At 40.2% G+C, this 25,573-nt stretch overlaps 1 protein-coding gene across 1 annotated transcript in view; it reads right to left on the minus strand.

The window, feature by feature from the left end:
* The window catches only part of SLC6A2 (solute carrier family 6 member 2), a 64,545-nt gene extending 39,459 nt beyond the window's left edge, over positions 1 to 25,086 (minus strand). The window contains exons 1-3 of the mRNA XM_062586849.1: positions 24,630 to 25,086; positions 7,197 to 7,328; positions 3,205 to 3,442 (exon numbers count right to left, since the gene is read on the minus strand). Of these exons, the coding sequence (XP_062442833.1) occupies positions 3,205 to 3,442; positions 7,197 to 7,328; positions 24,630 to 25,086 (827 nt within the window). The remainder of the gene's footprint in view (positions 1 to 3,204; positions 3,443 to 7,196; positions 7,329 to 24,629) is intronic.
* Positions 25,087 to 25,573: the final 487 nt, after the last annotated feature.

A 25,573-nucleotide genomic window follows, 5' to 3' on the forward strand; every position in this document is an offset into this window, starting at 1 on the left:
CAACCATCTCTAATGAGGTATTGTAGAGGGCCCACTTGATCCAATATTCCTGTTGCAAGCAACTCTCCCATTGACGTCAATGGGATCTTGGCCTGAACTGAGCCTGAAGGACAGCAACTAGACTTATTGAAGTGAAACACTCCAGTGTAGAAACACTTCAACTCAAATTATTGCCTAATTCTTAAGCTTTAAAACAACAGCCAAATATGTTTGTCAGAGTCCCTCTCTCACTGTCTTGGCACGGAAATTACAGTTTCAAGTCTGAGAGGCTTGGAGGTTTCTTTGCTGCCACCAGTCCTGGTTTCCCTTCTTCCCCCAGACAGCTGGAAGATCTGGCCTACATTCACAGTAAGGTTTCCCATCTCTCACTCTAAGTGGTGAAAGTTATCATACTTCTGTTGAACTTAGTGGCACCTTTCCTTGAATTTCAAGGTGGGAATACAAGGTATGCTCACCTATTCCTACAGTTTATCCCTATGCTGGTGGAGGTAGAATTGCAGAATCAGCTCCAGCAGCTTCATCGATGAAGGAAAATACCTACTCTAAATCAGTGCTTAAAAATGTTAATGTCTTAATCTGTTGCCTGAAAGTAATTGTTTCTTTTACTGCTTATATAACACAACACTGGCCATCAGGACAAATCTTGAGAAAGTAAACATGATCGAATAACTTGAAAACAAGCATCTTCATGATGATGTTATTTCAACAGTCTGACTCTTGCACTGTCTTACTTGAGGAAGGACCAGTTATTCAGTCTAAAACTTAGGATTTCTGTCTGTAAGGAGCAGGCTGACCTGGCACACACTATTCTTATCAGGAACTGTAGTTCTCCTCTGGCAAAGATTTGTTTTTTTTCAAATGACTAATGGCTATCTTAAGGGAAAACTTATGTGTAATTTCTACACAAACACTTGGGTGAAGTTCAACAGTTCTTCAAGTGGTAGCACAAGATGGTGCAAGGACACCCAACAGTCATAAAGGAATCCCAAGAAAGACTAATATAACTGAACTATCAGTATTCAAAGTTTCCATGGAGAGGTTTTCAGAGGTAATAGTAACCAGTGACAATACACTGCATCCAAAAATGATGCATCATTTTGCAAACCTATTATACTGATGCAAATTTAACGTTGCATCATCAGTCCTGTTTTCTGACTCTGTTGCACACAGTATGAAACTTCACAATTGGAAGATCCAGTTCTCCCTGTTATAAAAAGATCGTGGGACTGAGTTAGGTTATTTGTTGTTATAAGCAAGAGAACAAATACTATTTTCTGAACTGGGTTCTGTTTATTTATTAGGTTGAGTCTGAAAACACATAAACTTCGCATAAGTTTGGGTCCACATCTGAGCTTTGCAGCTGGGCTTTGGTGAGCTAATCCAAATACTGGATAAGTGAACAGACTGCCCCTTGAGAGTCCCTGTTTTTGCAGATGGGAAGCAGATCTCATGGGCTGCATTGAGTGGTTATTCTTTCCTTTTTTGCAATATAATCTGGTTGCTAATAACTACAAGGCCTAGAAATTTCAGTACTGTCCCAAAATTCAGGAACCAAATCGTAACAAAAACCAAAGTTCCCCCCGCCCCCCTTTTCTTTTCCTTGGCTGACTAGGGTACCTTTTAAAAACTACATCTTGAATATTTTGTGATAAGGAAAGAACCTGAGTATTTCAAGTTTCAGTGTATGGGCAGAATCACAAGTTGAGCTCTGTCCTATACATCAGTGGAACTTCACTCAGATTAAAATATGTTGAATAGATTGAATATTTACTTCACCCCATACAAATGCAAAATAGTACCCCAAGCATGAAACAATGCGCAAATGAATAGAATCACTTTAAATCATTAAAAGCAAGGCAAGAATGCAGGGATTGCATTTTGTTTTTTAAAAAGGCTTAAACAAGCAAATTATAAATAATGCTTTCTTTTTCTTTTTTAAATGCTGTTTATATGGAAGTTGTGTAGCTCCTCATTTGAGGGTGCTGAATATTTTTGTTTCTCATAGTTCACTCCGAAGTCATGTTCTTTAGCTGATTATGTACAGTATCCTTCTGCTATAAATAATCTTCTGTTCAAGTCATCACTGCATCATATAATTTTTTTGTAAGGGCAGTAGATTTCCTACGTGTCATTTTCTGGCATGGTAGTGAGTTCCTTTGAACTCAAAATCCCTTATTAATTGTTTTCAGAAATTGTTTCTCTTTACCCACACCTCTATCAACATATTGTTGTATCACTACTGATGTGTGTATGCTTTTTTCAGTGAAGAAAAAGCAGCCACAAATGTTAGTTATACAGACAGACACCAAGCTTCCTATCATACTTGAGCCAGGCATGGTGTAATACATATTAAGTTCTTTAGGGTAGCAGTGGTGTCCCTTTGTTCTTACAGGATAGGGCTCACAGCTTAGCTGATATTCATCCCTTCCCAAAACAAATTAATTCCCCCCCAAATTAATTGATCATTCAGATTAATGTAACAGCTGATTCAATTAGCCTGATGCCCAGCCTCCTTTCTCTATCCTGATCAAATCCCATTTTCCCCTGGGGACCCAGAATGTGAATACATATACAGGTTTATATCCTTGTTTTGTAATTTATGTGTTCATTTGTATACCTCTTTGCTTTTGATGTCAAGTGTTTAATTTGAGCACGCCTCTGCATGTCTTGGCCCATACTGCAGAATGCTCTTTCACTTAAGAATTAGAAAAAGCTCAGCTTTTTACAACTGTGGTGCTCTCTTCCCTGCTCAGTGCTTCATCTCACTTCATTAAACTACTGCAGCAGCTGAGCAAACAGAAGTCTGCTCTGATATTTTTTGCAGACAGGGGAAACAGGCTAAATCTATTGAAGAAATGATTATTTTCAAACTTCAGTCAGCTCAGTTAGGCATGCAATGGTCTTTTTCATAATATTGCTTTGTATCCTTGTTGTGGCAAAGCTGGCACAAGCAAAAGTGGAATGTGAGGGAAGAGATGTGTGTCTTTTGTGTCCAGTTATGTGGCTCAATGGCAAATACTGCATTTTTACTGGAGAAACTGAAGCTCATAGAGGCAAAAGTCTTAGTCACAAACAACACAGATCAACAGTACAACTGCATTTTAATCTTAGTCTTCTGATGCTTATTTTAGAAGCTGGTTTCTAAACAATTTTACCTTACTCTTAGACATAGAATTTTGAAGAAATAGCAAAGTCAACACTTACTCATAAAATTCAGCAGCTGGAGTGAGCTTGTACTTAGAGTACTTGGTGCCATTGCCAAGAACTGATGCATTGAAGAGTTTGGGATCTGTACAGTTTGGGCTATTCCAACTGTTGCCACAGTTTGTCCAGGGGAGCTCAAATGTGAATGATGAAAATAGATAATATAGGGACCAAGCTATGATAACGTTGTAGTAGAAACCCACGTAAAGAGCTATGAGTATCACTGCATAGCCTACACCTAAAGACAAAGGAAAACTAGATTATACATTGCATTTAACAGTTTAGAAAAATAAAGCCATATATTAATTGCAAATTCATTTTAGATCTTCAGACTAAAAAGAACTTGTGATGTATACACATGCACATGCATGCACAATATCTTTGACCCTAAAACAAATAATTGCGTTAATGATTTTGAGAGAAGATTGGCTTTTAGCAAATCCATGTTTTGTTTGACGGAAAACGGAAATTAAGCAGTTCAATTGCAAAATTCTGCTCTTGTCCAACTCTGTTGGTTTTTTTTTCAGTGCAGAGGATTGCAAGCCCATGTTAGGAGGGAAGCTCATTTCATAATGCCAGAATCCTTGGCAACTTTACTTGGAAAAGTAAAGCTCAAGGCTCGGGGAGGTTTCCCTGTGCCTCATGCTTCCCCCAGAGGCAGTGTGGAAAAAAAATTGATCCCTCTTGTGTTTCATTCTCAGTGTTGTTCTGCACATTGGCCTCTGTCAGTTTGCAACTGCAAATGTGCATGAAACATGGAGACTCGGTGGTCCTTGGGCACGCCATTAAACCTTGGTGAATATCATACGTGGGGCCAAACTGTCCTTGGACCTTCAAACCATTTCATTATTCCCCCAGGATTACAGAATAGAAATCATGGCAAAATTTTACTCTAAATCTTAAATGTTGGTCATGGTATTTGGTGAATCCCACTATAATGCTCGCTCTGTTGGCCTTGAATATGTGTTTTGCATTTTTGCGTGGTGAGGTGTGCTTGGAGTGTCTGTCTAGCAAGAGCCACAGAAAATCCTCGTGAAAACGGACATTTTCACCATTTGGGGAGGAAGATTTGGTGCTAATACTAGAGCAGAACAAAGGTTTGTTGTCAGAATTGTTCGGGAAGCTTATTTTACCTTAGCTGATATGATTCTTCCTTTAATCTGTGGGCAGCTGTGTTCTCTGAATCCCACCCCACTGTATTATATTTAACCGGTAGAGACTACAGAGCTCTTTCGTGGCTGTCATTGGTGCAGTATTACAATACCTAGGTGTAAACCTTTAGACTAATTTTCTTCAGTTTAGGCATAGATACTGCGTCGGAGGCCTAACAATCGCTTGAGAAAGTAAGGAAGAGTGCACACTTCACGTATTCAGTTCTGCTTCAAATGAATGTAAGGAGCAGATGCTGAGTCGGAAGGAGTCAGTGGTTCAGACTGCTGCATCTACCACAATTACTCTTTTCTCTTCAGGAGGCTTTTAATACAGAAGCCAATTTGCTCATTCCTACTGTGAAAAGAAAGATGAAACTGTATCTTGAAATTCTTGTTGCTCAAATGAATCCAGTACATTAACTTTCAAACTCTAGTGATACATTACAATGAATAGAATAGGAAAAAAAAAGTCATTGAGGAGGATGAATGTTAAAATGTTAAATACAAATAATAAGCATTGCACTGGATTTTTTTTTTGATTATTTGTTTAAAATAAGTTCTTCTGAAGCTCCTCCATTTCAGGAGGACAATGATATTTAATATCAAAGATTGAAAAATACTAGACCAAATGTATCTTAAATGTCACTCCTCTGAGATCATAAGAATGTTCAGAAATGAATTTTCTCTCTTGTTTCTAGTTCTAACATTTTTTTAATGTAATGTTCTACTACCCACACTCTAAAATAAACCCTGGAAAATGCAGAGATGAAAACAGACTGTGTTGCAAAGGTTACAGGATATCTTTTTAATCACATGCATTCTGAGAGCATCTCATCAGAAGTAGAATTAGAGTTCATAGAAATAATATTGATAGCTAAAATTAGTACTATAGTGCTGTTCATTTAGAGAAGTTGTTATAAATCTGAGTGTAGATTGTGTTTTTTTCATTTGAGTGAGAGACCTGAACTAACCCAGAAACATATCAAAAGCATTATGAGGGTTTAGCAGTAAATTATATTTAGGTTTTGTCAGAGGATTTGATCAAAACCTTGTTAACAGTGCTGCTGAGTTTATACTACTGCTGGCATGCAAATAATACTCAATTTTTCATACCTTTTTAGAATCAAATAACTTATGCTACAGATATTATATATTCCAGTAATAAGAACATTTAAAAATCAACATTAATGAATGTTTAGTCTACCCTGAAAATGTCAGTTTAAGACACAGCTGGAATGCCAACAAGACTATGCATGAAATAAGCTTTATTTTCTTTTCTCATCTTCCTTTCAAGTTGGAAGTCAACAGGTGGACCACTTCTGAATTGAGTGGTATTTGGCTCAAACACTTTGTGAGATCTTTACAGTCTAATTTTGCAGTTAGGATTTCAAAATCCTCATTGCCATCCAAAGGTATTAACTGATACTGTCAGGAATTTTGATTGAGCAAGGGTCTGCTGGTTCCTGGGTACTGAGATGGATTTGGGCTTCCATGAGGGGAGGATAGCAGGGTTAGGTAAATCTGTGCAAATATATTTTCAAATTTTTAGGCACCTTTTTTTTTTTTAGCTTGCTTATTTATGTTTTTTTATATGTCTAATTTTCCTGGGAGTTTTGGATTTGACTGATAAGAAAAAACCTGCAGCTTTCCTATTCTGCAGGGCTAGCCCCCTTAAAGAAGAAAGCTGTACTTTGAAGAAGTCTAACATTTACTTAGTGTAACCTATATCCACGTACTGGATCTGCCAAGTTTGGATTGCTGTTGTTAAGCTCTTCAGCTTTTGTCAGTCGTGGGATGAATGTGATCTGAATTTTAAGCTTCTGAGAAAATCAGTGAATCAGCTGAGCTTGGGTGTTTTCATTTCAGTCACTTCAGATAGCGGGTTGAGAAGGCTTTCACTTAAGGTTTTATGCATAATCTGTTATAAATGTAGAGCAGCTCACAATCTTTCCTGGTAAACAGTTCTTAAGAAAGTTCTTGTGGTTCCTCAAGACATACTCGTTTTGCATTCAGAAAGCATGCAGTGTTTTTGTTTTGTTTTGTTTAACCCAGGGAATCCCTTTAGCTCTGATCAGTGCTCCCAGACACCTGACCCCAGCTATCTCTGGGTTGCAGAACGATTGCAGCTCAGCACATGGGCAACACTGCACAGCCTTTTGTTCAATGACACTGGAGAGTTAATCCTAGTGGAAAATATTCAACAGTAATAATAATATGTAAGTTTTAATAAATGTTTTTCATTGCTAGATTTGAAAAGCCCTTTACAAAGTTTGTCAGAATTGTTACTCCCATTCCATGGGCAGGAAAACTGAGGTACCAAGGCATAGATAATTTATTTGATGTTACCAGTTGTGGGGCCAAACTAAAGTCTTTCAAACTCTATTTTAGTGGTTTACCACTGTAGTGCATTTGCTTTTGCAATGAAAGCTCCACAGAATTAATTGAATGGAGTCAGCAGCTACATTCATCCCGGGGCGAGGGGAGAGGACTGAATAATTTGGAATTAGTGGGTGTTTGCATTGCCAGCCCCTCCTCCGGCCCAGAGAAAACCAATTCCTCTCGTTCCCCAGCATGGGGCAAAAGGGAAGGCAGCTGAACTGCTCCTTCTATTCATTGCTCTCCATTGCGCTCCTCAGAGATAACCCTGAAGATGATTTCTGTGCCTTTTCCCATTTTATGTTTTACCTGCGATAGCAAATAGGCTTTCGACTTTGAGAGTTGTGGAAAAGGTCAGCAAATATCATGTTGTGTGCGGAAAGACGTGGGAGACCTTTGCTGTGTTTGTGGTCTTGAGTGCAGGGCACCGTCCCAGCTCTGTCCAGCGCGCGGTTGGAGGCTTACCTTTGAAAACTGGGCAGATTTTCCACACTGTGGCAGCCCCTTCTCGGTTATACTGTCCCAGCGCTAACTCCATATAGAACAGGGGCATTCCAGCAATGATTAGGAAGAGGATATAGGGAATAAGAAAAGCACCTGGAAATAGAATAATTAGACACTGTATTCTACATTTTGGTTACATTTAGCTTTTCCTACCATTCCGCTTTTAACTGACTAGGACAAAGCCACTGCCTTTAGGAACTAGAAAGGAAATTTCATGAAAGAAGAACCCATGTTTTTCTTATCCTTTTCCAGTATTTAAGGTCTCAAAACTAGAACATCTGAATAAAGGTGTAGAGCACAGTTGTTATTCCCATTAATATCCCTCCTCTGCTTTTTGGTTTCAAAGGGGGAAACTGTCTCTGGAAATTAATCCCTAACTACAGAAAAAGTGATGCAAAACACACCTGCAGAGCTAAAAGGAAGTGAACACATGAAGTGAATACGAACATGAAGTGAACACACTTTGTATTTCTATGAAGTGTGTTAGACAAAACCCTCCTCTCCAATGTGGTGATCCTCATCAGTGTCATTGTGGAGCGTTTTTTTAGCTGTATTATAAGACTTGAGCCACAGAAACAAGACTTTCCCACAAAGCATAGCTATCTCATAAAGCATTGTAGCTGGTATTATGTTTAGTAAATGGATACTCTGACAGTGATCTGCTTTGTGGTGCCTTTTAAGTGTAGTTCTTATTTTATTGCATAGCTTGCTTGCTCCAGAACAGTTTGTTTCTTTTAAAATTTATGAGTACAAAAAACAAGTAGATTGTCGTGATAATTGAGGAATTGAGAGAATAATGACATATCTAGTATATCTGACTCTTCTCCTTAGGAGTTACCTATCAGAAAGAAAATAGATTGTAAAAGTTATGGTTAAATTGCTCAGCAAGAGGAAAAAAAGTAATAAAGAGCAACAGTTGTCTTTCCCTTCCAATATAAAATCTAAAAGCATGACTGCAGCCATCTAAACCATGCCAAAAAGCAGGATGAGATGAGTATTTCAAAATTACTTCTGAAAGTATTATCATGTTTTTAAGACTGAAGAGTTGTTACTCCTTTATCTTTCATGTTTTCACAGATATTACTAGTGTGAGCTGTTGCGCATGACTGTTCAGAGAGAGAATTTTGTGTACACACTGGAGAATAGGAATGGGAAAGCACATTCTGTTTGCCTAGTCATATCACAAATCTAGTTTTAAGGGTAGTGTAATGTAATGACAAGGCCTATGTATTCTGCATTCAGTCAGAAGTTTATACATTTGAAAACTGATATCTTGCAATGAATCAGAGAGAGAGAGAAGGTGTATCAACAGAAACAAAGAATAAAGATTTTAAAGTGTATCATAAAAGATGAATTATATTGGCGATATCATTTTTAGAGGAAGAGTCTTTTTCATGCTATTTAGATGAAGTGTAGTGTGAATGCAACTTGCAATCACAGGAACAATTACAGTGCAAATGACACACGTTTTAGTAATATTTCAGTCTAATTCATAAGCCCTCTTCCGTGATTGTATTGTTTGAACTGTCTTTTGTTTGAATATTGTATATGAAAAAAAACTTGTATTTCAATAAATACTCAATACCCAGTAATACTCAGCTAATTCAATCTGAAAGAGTGCATATTGTTTCTACTGTGTCCAGTATCTAAAAATGGCATTTCAGGTGTTGATGGTAGAAGGTACTTTGATACTCTTGGTGCGACCTCCTGTGTAATGAGGACCACAGATTCCTACTGCCCATCTTCACAGCACACTCGCTGCTGCTTGCTTAGGAAATGGATTGTCATCCTCATCTTCTGCTACGTGTGTAGAAAATCAAAAATCTGCTTTGCAAGGCTGCAGTGGTAGCGTTTGTTTTTACATTATACCTCCCTATGGCTGAGTTGTTATTGCAGTTGGCCACTTTGCTTCTAAATAAATGAACTGGGGTAGAGGTGAATTTTGATAGTTGTTTGATAAGTAAATAGCCTACTGTTTGTAACAAATGTGACAGTCTAGCTGTTAGCATTCCTGCCCAAATCCATCTTGTTGATTTTGTGCCTTTTTCTCTATTTTAACAAACTGGCCAGTTTAAACAAGAAGAGACAGACAACAAGTGAACAGGAATGTGGATCCAGCTGGTAGACTGTTTTGTTACGTGTTTTATGAAATTCCTATCGCTAATGTTCAATAGGGCAGGATTTGAGAGGAGAGGTAGTATCCTCTCCTAGAGAAGCTGATTTGAGGGGGAAAAAAACAAATTTTCTCCTTCCCAAACCCTGTGGGAGGGAAGGACATAGAGCAGATGCTCAGGTAGAGGAGGCTGCTGCTTCACCACAGACAGCTGAAGAGGTGTTAAATTAAGAGGGAAAATGTCGTATCATTTTATTACTAAGACTGTGACATTGTTAGTACCCTTACCTCCAACTTTGCAATCACTGGGGGTGACACAAGTATATATTCACCTGCAAATTAATCAAATGATTGTTCAAAACCACCCATGAAAGCTGTAGGCTGTACTTTAGATGTATAAAATCAAAGTGTTTGTCAAAGTATACCTTGATTTATCAGAGGCAGAATACTCTTGGCTAAAGGATACTTTCGAGTGGAAACATCAGAAGCTACTTGCTATGAGCTTGTACATCAAAGTAAGTATTTTTGCTGGATTCCGGCACTGGAAAATCCCTAACATAACCTCAGTTGATAGGTTTTCCTTGAAATGTGATGTGAAATGTGATGTGCTGAGAATATTTTGTGATGTACAAAATATAGCCATATATGTGGAAGGTAGTAGCGTGTCATGAGCTCTAGCTATCTCTTTTAATGTAGAGAAGTCCCTGCTTGGTGCCAGGGAAATGTTGGCAACTACAGCTTTACTTTGGTTAAGATACAGACTGTTAATCATAGTTTTCTCTCTCTCTTTCCCTTCTCAGAGAATCTATGTTCTTCTTCTTCTTCTTCTTCTTCTTCTTTTTTTTTTTTTTTTTTTTTTTTTAGTATCACCTAGCTGTGAACTAAAATAAACATTTTCACTATTCATGTATCCATCTGACTTCGGTGCTGGAAGGGACTGCTTAGATGCTCTGATTTGACTTCCTATGTAATATAACCCACAGCATTTCAGGCAAAAAGACTTAAAGTCCTGATCTGATGTTACCAGGAGAATTCTTTGCTTTCTTTAGTAGCTTATTTCATTAGTTAATATTCCTCAGTGTTAAAATAAATAAGTAATAGATACCATATTTCAAATATATCTGACATTTGATTCTTGCTATGCTTTCCCTGCTGAATTATGAAGCCCTGTAATACTTGCTGTTTTTCCCTGTGAAGATGCTTAAGCACTGCTGTCAAGGGTTTCAGCTCTCTTTTCTTAATCTAAACAGCTGAGTTTACTATTATAGTGTAATTATAGTGTAATAGTGATTGCTACTTTTCTGTTTAAAATACCCTCCTTATTCAGAGGTATTTCTTGGTATAGCAGGTTCACACACTGGCAGGTTTAAGAGTTATTTGGGCACTTTTATTAGTCATGTAAGTTATGTATCTACTTTGAGCTGCATATGTATTGTTTTAGGTATGCTGAACTATATTTCTGAGATGTTCTCCCCCTTTACTAGAAAAGAGCTTGGGATGAATCCTCTGGATTTCATCCCTCATTTGGGCAGGGTGACTCCTTGCTTTGGTGTCTCTAGCCTGGAGCCAGGACCCAATTAACGTTCCCATCATTGCCCTCGTGGCAGTGCTTGCTCTCCATTGTATATTGGTACACGGTGCTGCTCACCTCCTACTTGCAGCACCCACACTGGGGGCCTAAAGTGAGATGACAGGACTGCTCCAGTATAGCTAGTTAGATCCACAGGAGCTAAATGTGCACAGCAAGACAAGGCAGTGCAAAAACCATTTCATTTGTGTGCATGTAACTGAGTATAGTTTCTGGTTCACAGCCCAGTCTCAAACAAGGGTGTCTCATTTAAAGATTACTTTTTTTTTCTTTTTTTTCCCCAGGTTGTATTTAGCTGTCAAAACAAAAAACAGTCCCAAAGTCAAGCACTCTCTGGAGAGGATGCAGTACCCATTTTAGGCAGCATGAGATTCATAACTGTGCCAAGATGAAACGAAGTGCTTAAAACATCTTAAATCAGCTCTAGACGAGTGCCAGGCAGCTTTCAAGAGGATTAATACACAACCCAATAGGAGGTAATTTCTTCAAAATTCTACTAGAAAGGAATCAAGTACAAGCATCCTGAGGTACACTTAAAACTTGCCTTACTACTTAGTGATTAATCCAATTTTAAGTTGTAAACCCAATTTTTGGACTCAGTGACCAAAGCAAAACATTCCTTTTCCTTTCAGGCTTTATTAGAGATTTATTTGTAATACTGTAATACCTTCTAGACTATCTTAATCTTCACAAACTGTTGCACAGCACAATCCTCTAAATTCTTGCTGTCAGTAAAGAGATATGTTCTATTGCAGAAATATAAGACAGTTTTAAGCTCTTATCTGTAAGAATTCTCATAGATCAAAGTGCAGCTTTACTGTAGTCGTTATAAATGAAGCCTTCAGGACCAATGTTCTTTCTACTGCCAGTACAGGAAGCAGACTAACCATACTGTAAACTAAATATAGTGCATATTTATACAGGGCTTTAGAGTGGAAGGCAAACACAGATGCATACAGTTTAAAACTGTATTTGTTAAAGCCCATCTATGTTTTCTGTCAACACTACTAAGAAATATTCTTTATCAACAGTTTTCTGGTGCATTTATATTTCCTAAACATGCTGTATATACTGCAGAGTACGCATGTACATTACACACAGATTTTGAAATTAAATAGTTTTTTCTAACTGTAAGTAATATTTTCTTATTTACACAAGACAACTTCTGTGGCTGTGTGTGATTCTGTTAGCAACTGTTCAGGCAAATTTACCATTACAGTGATGGCTGTTACTGCACAATTGCCTAGAGCAATGCAAAAACCCTGCCCTCTATTAAGTATCAAAGATTATAGTTGCTGTCAGATTGTGCTGAAATTTTAAAAGGCCTAGGTGAGGATGGTTTCCAAATGGCTGTGGTTTCTTTACCTAGTACCCTTCTATTAGCACTGCTGAGCACAAAAATTTCACAAAGATTGTCCTAACATTTTTGACAGAAATCCCTTCCATCTGAAAAAATCCTGTTTGTAATTTGGACTAGGGTAGAATTGGTAATATTCTGGATGCAATGCACAGCTGTCAGGTAGGGTCTCTGATAAATTAGGCATTGTGAGCACCAAGCAGAGCTTTCCAGTAATGCCCTGCAATGGAAGGATGAGCTCATTCTCATGATGTTCTCCTGCTCCAGAGGGTAAACTGAGTCTCACCTAACCAATCTCCAACCACAGTCTTGCTGCAGCAGTCTGACTATAGTGACTAGCTGCATTCTTTCTTCACACTTTCTGTTCCACTACTCTACCTGGTTTGTGGGAATTAATCAGACACAAGTTTTTATTCAGGTTTGAAACCTAAGCTTTATGTTTGTTCTTATGAAATGGACTGTTTTCCTAATAGGCTGCAAGCAACAAAGTAAATTTTTCCCAGTCCAGAGTGTCCAGTACATACTCTATCACTGCCATTCTGTCTGGGGCCTACTAGCTTGAAATGCCATAAAGAATGTGGAAATTACCCCAGGGCCTATAATTGCAAAGATGAAACAGAGGCCTGTTAAAAATTTGAAGCAGAATTTCTTCTTGTTTCATCCCAGTGCAAGCTTTTGCTAGGTCAAGTTGTGGAGAAATTTTCGCTGATTACACAGACCTTAAGATAGATCAATGTGGGTGAGCCTGGTGTTTTTAAAACATCACACCATTTATTCTTTTTATATTTCTGAACCGTTTTTAATAACTTATCCCTGTAGAAAAAAGGAGGAAAAGATGTAGATAATCTTGAAGATGTCCAAATCTGTTAATTTAAGGTTAGAGACAGTGATTTTATCATCCAACTCAATATATGTCAGTGAATGATTAAACTGTAATTTAGGAATAACCTAGTAACTGTTTTCTGCCACTTTCTTTCAGGAAAGAATGAAGGAAGGGAAAGAGAGACTTATGCCAACTGTATTCCTACACTTGGCAATCCAAAAGTTCAGGAAAATTGAATGCATCTGGCCTTAGAATAATTTAAACTGGCTTAACGTATAAGAATCTCTAATCTAATCCTTTTATTTGTCTTTTGGCTTTTAGAGGCTTTTCGCTTTAGCCTTGAGAGCTAGAAGGAGATTCTTACTTAACCATTTGTCTCTCTGACATTGTGAGAGTAAAAAACACTTCTTAAAATAATATTTTTTGTTTCTCGAACTGTATGCAGGAGAGTGCCCAGGTCATAGCCTAACTCTCATGGAGTAAATTCGTGTTGTTAATGGCTATCATCTATGTAAGTCCCGACATTCTGCTTATTAGGTAAAGTCCTGAGCTATTGCACTGCATGAAGATTAGCTATTAGTCAGTGGATGTTTCTATATCGGTTTAGTCGGAATGCTTTTCTGTTCCTCTCCTCTGTTTCTCTTCTCATATAACTCTGAGTCTGGAAATTCTGTCTACTTAAAAGTCCTTCAGAGAGGCCGCGTCTGTTATTTGGGTTGAAATTCTGGCTCTGGTGACGTCAATGGAAAAAAACACCCATTGACTTCAGCTGGGTCAGGATTTCTCCCTTGTGGTTTACACTTCTATTGATTTTAACTAAAGCTGTAGAGTCGTACACAAATGAGAAACTGCAGAAAAGGAACAAATGATCAAACTCTTTCCCAAAACAAAATCCTGGAGTGTCTCTGTTCTCGCCAACACCTGCCCCATGACTTCATTGACACATCTGCATTTCTCTTCAGAGAAGAGACAAAAGCACTCCAGAGCACAAGCTCTTCCTTAGTTTTGTGATAAATCTTATAAATAAGATGCCTATATTCAGCTATTTCTGCAGCAGTTCCATCACTAATCACTCTTCATTTGGGAGCACAAGAGCTTTTGAGCTTTCTCTAGTATCAGGCTCATTGGACATCAGTGGCCAGATGGAGTCCTATGTACTGAGGAAGATTCATGTAACAAAGATGCTTTCAAATGGCTCTTAACTTGTGATTTTGATGTTTCGATAACTCTTGACCTAAACTTTTTAATATTGTAGTTATTCTATTATAGTTAGCTGTTCTTGCTGAAACTCCTTTCACTTTCTAGTGTTTTGAAATAATTATGCTTCTGCAATGAAGGCAACATGCTGAGATGTGCTGAAAGGCATGTTATTTTAACACAAAAAGCAAATAGAAAGGTATGGCTCTTTATTTTAGACTGATAATGAAAGTCTGCATGGAGCTTGCCTGTTTTTCAAAGCTAAATCTTTTGAGGCGGTAAGGGGACTGCAACAACCAACCTCCAAAATTTAAAGTATTTGAGGAAGTACTTCTTCCTGTATCATTCTTTGGAGGGAAGAGACAGTATCTCCATTTTAATGCTGCTCTCATTCAAAAGAGGATGGGCTCATGGGGTAACATCTTATTATCTGTGGATTGTTTCCTAGTTATCACTGTGGAAATGCTGAGAATCCTCCTCCTTGATGTGAATTAGACATCACTGAAAGCTGCCGTTCCTAGAGTTTATTAATAAATGAAATGAATCAGAAGAATCTGCCTGGGAACAATCATTGCTATTACTAGGCAGCTCTGTATTTGAAAGCCATCTTGTTAGGTTGAGCCACCTTTTTAGGTCCTCCAGTCATTTGCTTCTATAAATGCAGTACATTGTTTTTGCATTAATTATCAGGTTATAAGGATCTACTGCTCCACCTTGTGGTCTGAGAAAAGTTCTGATGTGTTTTTCTGTCTGTAGAGCAGTGTCAAAAAGCCCTCCCTCATTAAGCCTCTCATCTTTCGTTAAACTAGTGTTTGACAACAGTAACGCATGTGTCCTAAGAGATGTAGACTTTGAAGGGAAATATTGTGTTGTCACCTTTGGCATGCTTCAAAATAGACATTCCAAGTGATGTTTGATTACAGAAGAGAAAAAGGAGGAAGGAGAAATAAAAGTTAAATCAGTAGGAGTGCTGTCTAGTAAACATAGCTCAGAAGGTACGGAATAAATTATAATTAGCTAGCAAAAAATACAATACCACACTACAGCAAGACTCAGCTGTTTTTTTCAGTACATATGATAGACCTATAGTAATAGCTTGTTTGTATGGTCAGGAAGATGATCAGATAGGGTGTAGCCTTCCACAGTGCGGATGGGACAGCAAAGCTGCTGCTGACCTCCCGCAGTCCTGTAGCCTTCAGTACAGATGAATCCTGTGCAATTACCCAGCCACAATCCACCAACCCAACAGTGCCCCAAAAAGCTGTTTCTCAAAAAACAATGCTGTAGCAAGATGTGGCTTTTTACTCACTGTCAATAGTTGCACTGCTTGGAAATCATGCAATATTTTCGTCTAGCTCTGAATAAAGACTCTAAAGGAGTAATATTCTGCTGCTGAAATCACAGGTCCTATGCGCTTCAGTGGGACAGGATCAAACCAGTACTGCTCTTCTGAGTTGGTGTTTGTTATGCTAACGTGCATATTCTAGGGAAGCAGCCTATAACAAAGCAGGCTAAGAAAGGCTTTTTAAATGACTAGTCTAACAATAGCAGTCTGATAGTGTTGGATCCCTATTTTGAATGCTTAAATTAGCATATATTCTTAAACAATAGTAATAGCCAAACAATAGCAACCAGTTAATACACATTAAGAGCACAGCTTTTGTGATCATTTGTATTTTTGCAAGTGAGTGAGTGTGCTCATAAAGCCTTGACAATGAGTAGGAGTACTGGAAATTACCACCTTCTATCAAAAGAATTATTGTATAATAAGGGCTGCTGACTTTACTCCAGCAATCAGAACTCTAGTTATAGGAAATGTTTATGGCCTGGCAGAAGACCACTGGCCATCCATTTCTGTCTGAATTGTGGTATCGTGGAACTTTGTGCACTGGAAACTTGGTAACTTCTTTTGAGTGAAAACAAGTGTAAAGAAATACACTTATTGTATTATTATATTATATTATATTAATACACTCTGGTTTATGTAACCAGAGCTCTGTGCTGACTGTCTTTCTGAATGGTAGATCCTAGTTAGTGAAGCAGAGCACTGTACTGCCGCCTTTGTCATGCTTCAGGAGGGACATTGCAAAACTCAATTTAAATACAGAATAGGGGAAAGCAGGAGTGAAAATAAAACACAGAATAGCCCTGATAAGTAGTTTAGAGGTTCTTTCCTATGGCCTTCATGAAAAGATTTCTTGAAGATGTGAAAAAAAAATGGTATGCCATAGTGGAAGGGACTCAACTCTTCCCCTCGCCATTTATGGAATGAAGACAAAGGTTTCAAAATTTGTGTGGCTAAAATTAAGTAGATTGAATCCATATAAAAGTTAAGATGCTAAGCTATGGTAGTTATTTGCCCAGGATTTCCATGCAAACAGGAGCTGCTCAGCATTACTGGCAGGCTAGGCACTTCTGGTGCTGCTTTCTTGAAGGACTTGAATGTTTTTAAGTCCTTCAAGTTTCAATGTCTGTCTTTAGGAAGCCAAGTTTTGTTATTGTCAGTATAAAGCTTTCATTTGAATCTATTTTGACTTGGGCATCAGTGCATAGGATTTACACGACTGGGATGAAATCCTACTGTGCAAGGTCCAAGCTGTAACTCAGAGGCAGGGAGAAGGAAGGAAGATCAAGGAGTTATATTTGGAAGAGGAGGGAATTACAGGTTATCAGGACCCGGCTAATAGGCTGCTCGCATGGATCCTGTGTCTCCATGGATCCAGGCTTACAATCACAGTGAGAATCCTAGAATCCTTAAAAAATCATCACAGAAGCAGGATAGGTGGAGGGGTGTCCCAAATACAACTTATTTCAGCTTTAATAATAACCATTTCTTCTTGTCACATTTCAGCTCAAGAAGTCAAGAGTTAGTTGCAAATTAATCATAACATTTTTTTATATTCTGTATAATGAATATGATTGATACAGAGCTAATGGAGCGAGGAGCGAGGTAGTACTAAAAGTACTGTATCTGTGTTACAAAAAGACTCCTTTTAAACTTGTCTCCTGTTGCCTGAATTGCAATGTTTTAAACTAAATATGTCACTAAGTATAGAACATACTGGGTCATAGTTTATTATTTTGTAATGTTATGAGAGCAACTAGATACCATATTGTTTAATGCTTACAGTATATCTAAATGCTATGATGTTTACAGTGGAAACTGATATTAGAAAGCCATACTACAGTGTTTAACTCTAAGCAGCTTGGAACAAAGGCATTGGAATTTAGTAAAGAGAATTAAAAGATATTAGTGAGAAAATAGACTAGAAATAGTTGAAGCTTGGATGTTTGCTGTTCCAGCTTGTTCCAAAACCTGAGATCCCTAGTCATGCTTTAAGGAACCTCCTGCATCTGTTTTAGTAGGTGTTAATATGAACGTAGATGGCTTCCAAATATGACTTTTAGAACTTTTTCAGGATGTATATACATCCTATTGGAATGGATTTCTAGGGATATTTTGGTACTTTAGTTTCTTGGCAGAACTGAAAAGAGCATACAGGAATGAAGGGGGAGGTGGGGAGGCCTTAAGCAAAAATTTTAGATTTCAAACAACTGATTTAAGACACCAATTTGCTATTTGATGCCCTTTTTTGCCTCTTAGGTTGGAGTAAGTGCTTTTGAATAATAATACAAATGTGTTCACTCAGCATGGTTAGAAATGGGACATCTTTGCTTGTGTCAGAACAGCTTCTTCGGTTCATACCAGCTTGAGCTATCACTTCGCTAACATAGAGCACTGAAGATAGTGCGCCAATTTTGGTGGTTTAGTGTACCCCTGAGATCCGTCCCGAATCCTTGCCCTGCATCTGTCACAGGGCTGTCCTGAAATATAACCTCAATTTAAAGTACCATGAACCTTCTCTAGAAACTGTGTAATTATCAAACTAAGGATTATTAGACTTGGTCTGGGACAGGTAACTTCCATTCAGACAGGTTATGTAGTGGAGAGCCTCTGTTGCAGGCTAATCACTTGTACGCTATTTTGTAACACCTTAAGCTAGAGCCAAAAGCTAGGTTTAGAAGTGATGAAGGGTTTGGGGAAGAGAGATTTAGTTCTTCCTTGTGAAGTATTCCTAATGCTTCCTATGTAATAGGTGTAAAATGCAGCAGCTCATAACCCTGGAGGCAGGACAGTTCTGCAGAGCTATTTTGCAGCGGCAACAAGACTGCTGGGCAAGTAGAGGAGAACAGCAGGAGGCTGCTGAGGAGCAGCTGGCACCTCTGGCACGCAAGCTGCAGGGCTGGCAAGCCTAAGTGCAAACAGCACCCTGTATCACCAGGAGCCTAATGGCAAGTCTAGGGAAGGAAAGAGAAGTGATGAAGTCCTGTGCAAAAAAGAGGAGAGCAACTGTGAGCTGGCTGGATCTGGCTCTGGGAAAGGAGGGACTATCATGTGACATAAACCAGCATTGTCCCAAATGTCACAGGATGCCCTGGAGCCTGAAGATTGTGTCTCCAGCATGGAGATCGGCGTAACAGTCTGGGGGCTGCATGAGGGCACTGGTTTGGTATGTGAATGGGATTTGAGAACGCTGTATTAGGAAACCAAAGTCACTAGATTTGCATCCAAGCTTTGATGAATCAAACTCTTGGTGCAGGCTTTTCTGTTAGATTACTTCAATTTTCATTATTGTTGTTGTTTTGAAAGGTAAAACACAAAATTAGGGTCAGTCACCTTTGAAGGATAATGTGCCAGACTGTATTCTTCTTTCTCAAATGAATGATTAAATTTGCTGGCAGAGACTCAGCAAAATGCAGGGTAGAGAGCATCTTAAAAAGGCGAGGTGCTACTGATGAGCACTATTGTGTATTTGGGTGCAGTGGCGTCCTGGCGTGCTCCCAGCTCTGCGAGAGGCAACGCTTGCTTCCTCAGGGGTCGTCTCAGTGTGCAACAGCTCCCGGCTGCTGGCTCCCTGCTGGCACTGCTAAGGGATATTTGGGTTTGGTTGTATGCTATCTTTAGTACCTGGGCTGTAGATTGCTAAGTTCTGTGTTAGAGCTTATGGAAGTACGAAATAAGAAAAGGAGCATTAGGACAAGCTGTAGGATACTTCTGTTCTAAAAGCTATCAATTGCTGGTGAACTGTTCTGTGAAGCAAATAATTTGTCCTAGAAATGTTGTCTAAAGACATTCAAGAAACTAATGTCTCTGAGCTTAAAAGTGTACGTTATGATAGCTAGAGAACTGTTAAAACATCTATCTGCAGCTTTTTTCTGAATCATAAAAAGCTTAATCTGATTCTTATGATACAGTAAGTCTCTAGTGACTAATCTGACAATTACATACTTCCTAATGAATAGTCTGAACAAGACTGACCTTGCAAATAGTTTGGCTCACAAAAAGAAGTGTCATGTTGTTACAGATTCTTTTTTTCAGAAATCTCAGTGGGGAATATTAATTTTGCCCATGACTGCAAGAATGCTAAATAAAAATGTTCATTAATACCAAGAGTATCTTGTACAGAAACTACAGTAGCTTTGTTAACTAACATTGAGCATCGTCCTCCCCCGCAGAAAGTTAATCATACCAGGCATTACTCAATGTCATTTGGCAGCAGCATAATTTTAGATATATTCCAAACTATCAGGGTAAATCCTTCCCTAAGTTGATGAGAATCCAATTCTAATACTCTTCTCATTCATTACTGCACTATAGCTTCTTACTGAACTGGAGAACACTTAAGAGGTTGGACATGTTATAAAAACTCATCTTGGTACAGTGATGTTTCTGCTTAAAAACAAGCGCATACAGTTTGGGAGTCCTTTATTTTTTTTCCTCCTTTTTCTTTTTTCCTTTTTTAAGAAAAGCTGTTGCCAAAAATGAATTCTAGTGACGATGCAGCACTTGTGAGAAGAGCCAAGCCGGCAGCTGAACTTAATGATTTCTGCAGTGACATATTCTGCTCTTCTAAACTCACAGAATGGTCTGCACAAGAACACATGCAGTACTTTTCTTGTGTTGTGAAGAACAGTGAAATGTATGTAATCTGCAATGTTTATTGATGAGCCAAACTGATGAGGCAATCAATGTGCAAGAATCCCCCCACCCCGAGCATCCGAATATCACCTTATCTGCTTAATGAGAACTTGCAGAAAGTTGCCATCTGTATGTTGCCTCCCTGCTGTTTTATAAAGCGGTTTAGAGCACACAGCATATCCTGCTCCCAAGAAATCAGTGAGGGCAAGACCTCACCCAGTTTGCTCATTACTAAACTGGCCTAAAATTTTTCTGGGGCCTGTTTCATATTACGAAGCGACCACTGTATCAGCCACTGTCTCTGTAAGGCAGGCAAGCTCTAAGAAAGTAACTGATACAAAAAATAAACACGATAGCTTTCTAGACCTTACTAAGATTTGGGGATTTTTTATAGCAGAAGAATGTTTCCAGAAATCAGTTGTTCACATGAGGGTTACATTCTGCCATCTATCTGTGCAGAAGTCCCATCGGGGTCTCTCAGCAGGCTACTCCCAAAACACAGATGTTTCTGGCTATTCATTCAGCATTTTCATGCTATTGGCTCCTTCTTACTCTCTAGCTTTTCTGTTACTGGGAGCTTCTTAAAATGCAAATAGATTTTTGTTAACACCACCAGTGCTGTCTCAGAAGTTACACGCCATTAAAAAAGGTTTATAATACTACCATTGTGTGGTGTATACCTAGAATGAGTAAAACTCACTGAAGTAAGCTAATGGGAGTTTTGTAGGTGTGGAACTCCAAGATTTAACCCAAAAGGCTATATGTCTAGTTCTTAATCAGGAAACTTCCCAGGAGTTCAGCAAAGAAAGAAGCTCTAAGATTTGGCTAGTAAGAGATGAGTGTATATATGCATTTACATTCTTGTAAACTCAGCTTTAAGTGGGGGGAATACAGTGTGTATTCATACTTTCCTTCTAAGTTCCCTTAAGTTCTCATGCTTTATTGAAAACCACTACAAGCATGGAAAGGCAATAAGTGTGTCTGATAGCATCTTAATCACAGCCAGTCTTAGACCTGTAACAGTCCTCAAGTCACCCAGGTCACCCTTTTCAAATGTAAAGGGGGACACCATTTTTTTACAGTTTTGTGTGCTTGCATGTCCTTAAATGCTCTGAAATAACATTTAATAGCCCTTGTTACTTGTAAACTCAACCTTTTTGAGTTTAAACTGTGGAAGAATAATAAAATTTCTTTTTGCTGAGATAGCACTAACTATGCTGAAAACAAAAGAAGTGTTACAATATCTGAGTGGCTTAGATCTTCTGGCATTGCAAGATCCTTGCTTTTCACTGCCTATTTCATATCAATCGGTTGAGGATATAGAGCTCTGTAAGCCACATTTGACTACCTTTGTCTGAAGTCTGCTGTGGCTGTAAGCCATTGGTAGGGTTTCAGAATAAAGAGAAACTGAGGGAGGAAGAGGAAAGGAATCATTTTCCTTCTACTGATTCAATACAACTCAAGTTCAATCTGTTTAGTATTTTCCTTTATCTGGTAGGTTCTTCTCAATATTAAAAGGCAAACTGTAACCTTATGAGCTGCTTTTAAAACTTTTTTAAAGAGCAAGTCCTAGCAGTCTATACAAAGTATGTAATATCCAACATGAGAACCCTGCGTAATTTTGTCTCTTTAGCTTGCTCAGCAGCCCAGCAAAAGTCCCAAGACAATGTAACCACATTTTTCTCCATGTCTGTTAGTGCCTCTATTTTTATGACGTCTCCCATACAGATACATAAGCCAGCAATTATCTGAAACCCACTGGATTCTTCCTTTGAGTTAGCAAAACTTGTTCTAGTCCTAGTAAGGTTCCCTTGTGCAGGAGCAGTGTGAAAAAAAGGTGTTTAAGAGTATCTGTGGATGCAGGACTGGAATGATGGCAATGAAAGATCCCATTGCCCTCAATGCTCATCACCTCTTTCTCTTCTTTGCTTCTGTAGTAAAATTGCCCACAGAGAAAACCACCCTCCAAACCCAGATTGGCAGAGGGAAGGAACTGAGTTGGCTTGAAACTCAGTAAAGTACTTTTAGAACAAGAGTTTCTGCTATATGAGATTGGTATATATGTCCAGTGTGGTGGCAATGGATGGGAAATTTTTAAGCTACCATAGAGAAAATTTTTGTAGAGGTGGAAGTAAGTTCTTAACCAGTCCCTGTTCATATTTCTATTCTCTGCTTCTCAGGTCAGGTCTGTCCTAGAAATTCTGCCGTGACTGAATACTAGGGGCTGAAATGCTAGTCGCTATGGTTTATAAAACAGCATAGACAAAGACTATTGATCTCCAATATCTAGATATGATTAAACATCAGTAAACTGAACACAAACAAATTGTAAAAATTAGTCTGTCCTTGTATTGGCCAAAGTTGACGTGTCTTCATACAGTTTTGTTGCTAATGTCCTTCCTAAGAACAACTCTTCTGGAAAAGCCCCCGTTAATGATTTTTGAGCCTCAGGATTATTCTATCTTTGATTTCATGGGAAAATAAACGTTTTCAAGTGCCAGTAAAGAATGCTCTGGTGTTATGTGTGCATTCAAAAACGGTGTCCTAGGTATTGAAATGCTTCATACTGCTGTATGTTTTCTATGAAAGGGCAGAGGAAATGTAGTAGTGTTTGTAATCACAGTATCAGGAAGGAGTTCTCAGTCATTCTGTAGAGTCAGACAGCATAGGGCCTTCTGCTGTAGTTTATAAAGGTCCCGATTCCACTTTGATGGCGTGGAAAACTTTGTGGAAACTTTTCCATGAAAAATACCTCTTGTACTTAGCTTTCTATCCACTTCAGTTTGGAAGTACTTAATTTAAAAGATGCTAACAAAGATCCAGGTTTCTGTAGCTGAATTGACAGAAGATAACAAATGCAGCATAAGCAAAATGTGAATGGATTGCAGACAATTACCTCCTCTGTCTGAGATAGCAGCAAATTGTAAAGGAAATGAGTTAGGAATCTGATCAAAAGTGATCCAAGGTATGACAGAAAAGAGCTGTGGATGTCAGTTTGTCTTATATAAAATAGAGGAGTGTATCTCTTTCTCAGATCTCCTGGTCATCTTGCAATCTTTAGGAAATGGTGCACAAAGTTGCAACAAATGACACTTCTGTTAAACTTGCACTTGACACTGTGGAAGCTTTCTGGTTTCAAGAGGAATGGATGTGTATTGTACAGCTGTAGTGTGAATTGCTTGAATTACTTTTGGACATAAGGATAGAGTTTATTTTTCTGTAGTATCTGCTTCCTTCAGCCTCTGCGAGTGGCAAGGGGATAGGTTATTTGGCTCTCCACAGAAGTTTTGGTGATACCAAATCACATGGAGTGTTTCAGTACCAGCCCTTTCTGGTTTCCTTTTATATTCTAAGGCCTGGTGTAACTTAGTGTTAATTGATGGAGATTTTCCTGTCCTGCATGCTGTTTTTTCATAGGAAGCAAATATTTTATGGTGCAAGTGCAAACCATTAGCCTTTCTCACCAGGCAACTACATTTTCAAGACCTACATAGCTATCTTACAGAACGTGCTTTCTATCTAGCAGTTCTTCTGTCTGTATCATTCACCATTCGCACGAACAGTCTTCCATCTGCCAGGCATAGTCTGTTCTTCCTATGTGTGATTTGCAAGCACCCCAGGCACCTGCCCTGCTTGCAGATGGTGTTACTCCATCACAGCGCAGAGTCATCACCAGCAACACACTGTATTTGAGGGCATGAAAGAGCCTCATAGAGTTAAGGTCTTACTAAAGAGGTGTCAGGCTATTTGAGCTAACTGTAGTTACTGTGTGTGATTTTGTTGTTGTTGTTGCTGTCCTCACCAAAATGTGCAGGAGGTGAGGTTTTGTTTTTAATAAGTTTTCTGTCTACTTGGGGGAAAAATAACCCTCAAACTGCACAGTCTAGGGTAGAAGACCCAAGCCCACATTGAAACTGACCAAATGAAACCATTCAATGGTGCAGTGGTAACTTTTCTAGATGCCTTTTTACTGCTCAAGGCTTTGCTCACTCGCGCTCTCTCGCGCGCTCTCTCTCGCTCTCCCTCTTTTTTTTTTTTCTTTTTTTTTCCATTTTCTTTTCTTGATGCTGCTTTTTGCAGCCGAGAAAGTGTTTAGCAGGCTAAAGTGGCAGCGGCAGACAGTACGCCTCTGCTCACAGCGAAGTTGCACTCAGAGGGCTGGCGAGCAGCCGCCAGCCCGGTGGGTTTTGGGGCGCGGGGAGCGCGCTCAGGGGGCCCCGCGCCGCCGCCGCTCTTCCCGCACCGGCGGCGCCGGCGGCCCCGGCCCCCGGTTCGCCTCCCGCCTCCGGGACGCCTCGGGGCCGGGGGCGCAGTGCCTCGTAAGCGGTGCTCTTACCCCCTCCATTTTTGTAGCAGAGGTAGGGGAACCTCCAGACGTTGGCCAGGTCCACGGCGAAGCCGATGACGGAGAGGAGGAAGTCGATCTTCTTGCCCCAGGTCTCCCTGTCGCGGCGGGCGGCGGGGCGCGGCGCGGGGGCGGCGGGCAGCAGGCTGCTGCTCGTGTACTGCACGCCGTTGCGCTCCTTCACCAGCAGCAGCTCCACGTCCTTCTTGGGGGGCGGCTGCCCCGCGCGCTCCGGCAAGGGGGCCACCACGGACACTTTGCGGTCGGGCTGGACCTGTTTGTTCATCCTCGCCTGAAAGGTCCGGAGAGAGCGAGCTGCGGAGGGGCGGCGGCCGCGCGGGGTGCGCAGCGGGCTACCGGGAGCGCACTTCCCGCTGGCGGCGACTCCGCGCCGAAGCCCGCCGGTGTCAGCGCGGCAGGAGCGCGGCGCGGCCGTAATAAGAGTCATGCAAATGAGGCGGGAGAGGGGGGACCCGCAGCGCCCGCATACGCTGGGGCGCCCCGAGGGAGCGGGCCTGGCCGAGCGCTGCCGAGCGGGGCGGGCGCCGCGCCGCTTCCCGCCGCCGCCGCACCTGGGGGCAGCCTGCCCCCGAGCAGGGGCCGCCGGCCCGCCCCGGCCCGCTCCGCGCTCCCCCGCCGCAGCGCTGCCTCGGCGGCGCTTGCGGCGGAGAGACGAAAAACGAGCGCTCCGCTGCGCCCAGCGCGCTCCTTCCCTCCAAGAGGAACACACGTCCCCGCTCAAGCAGGCTGCCGGGGCTGCCGGCTGGCAACAGGTATAGCGAAGCTGGGGTGCCCTGCGCCTGCCTCGGCAGTGGGAACCGCACGCAGCACAGAGGCAGCTTTCTCCTGTCTGCCAGCCTGGCTGCAGTTAACAGCAGAATCTGGCTTTCGAGCTCGGCCCTTGGTGCGATGTAGCGTGAGCGGCAGAGCTGGAC

Source organism: Rhea pennata, chromosome 13, assembly GCF_028389875.1.
Source record: "Rhea pennata isolate bPtePen1 chromosome 13, bPtePen1.pri, whole genome shotgun sequence".
Lineage (NCBI taxonomy): Eukaryota > Metazoa > Chordata > Aves > Rheiformes > Rheidae > Rhea > Rhea pennata.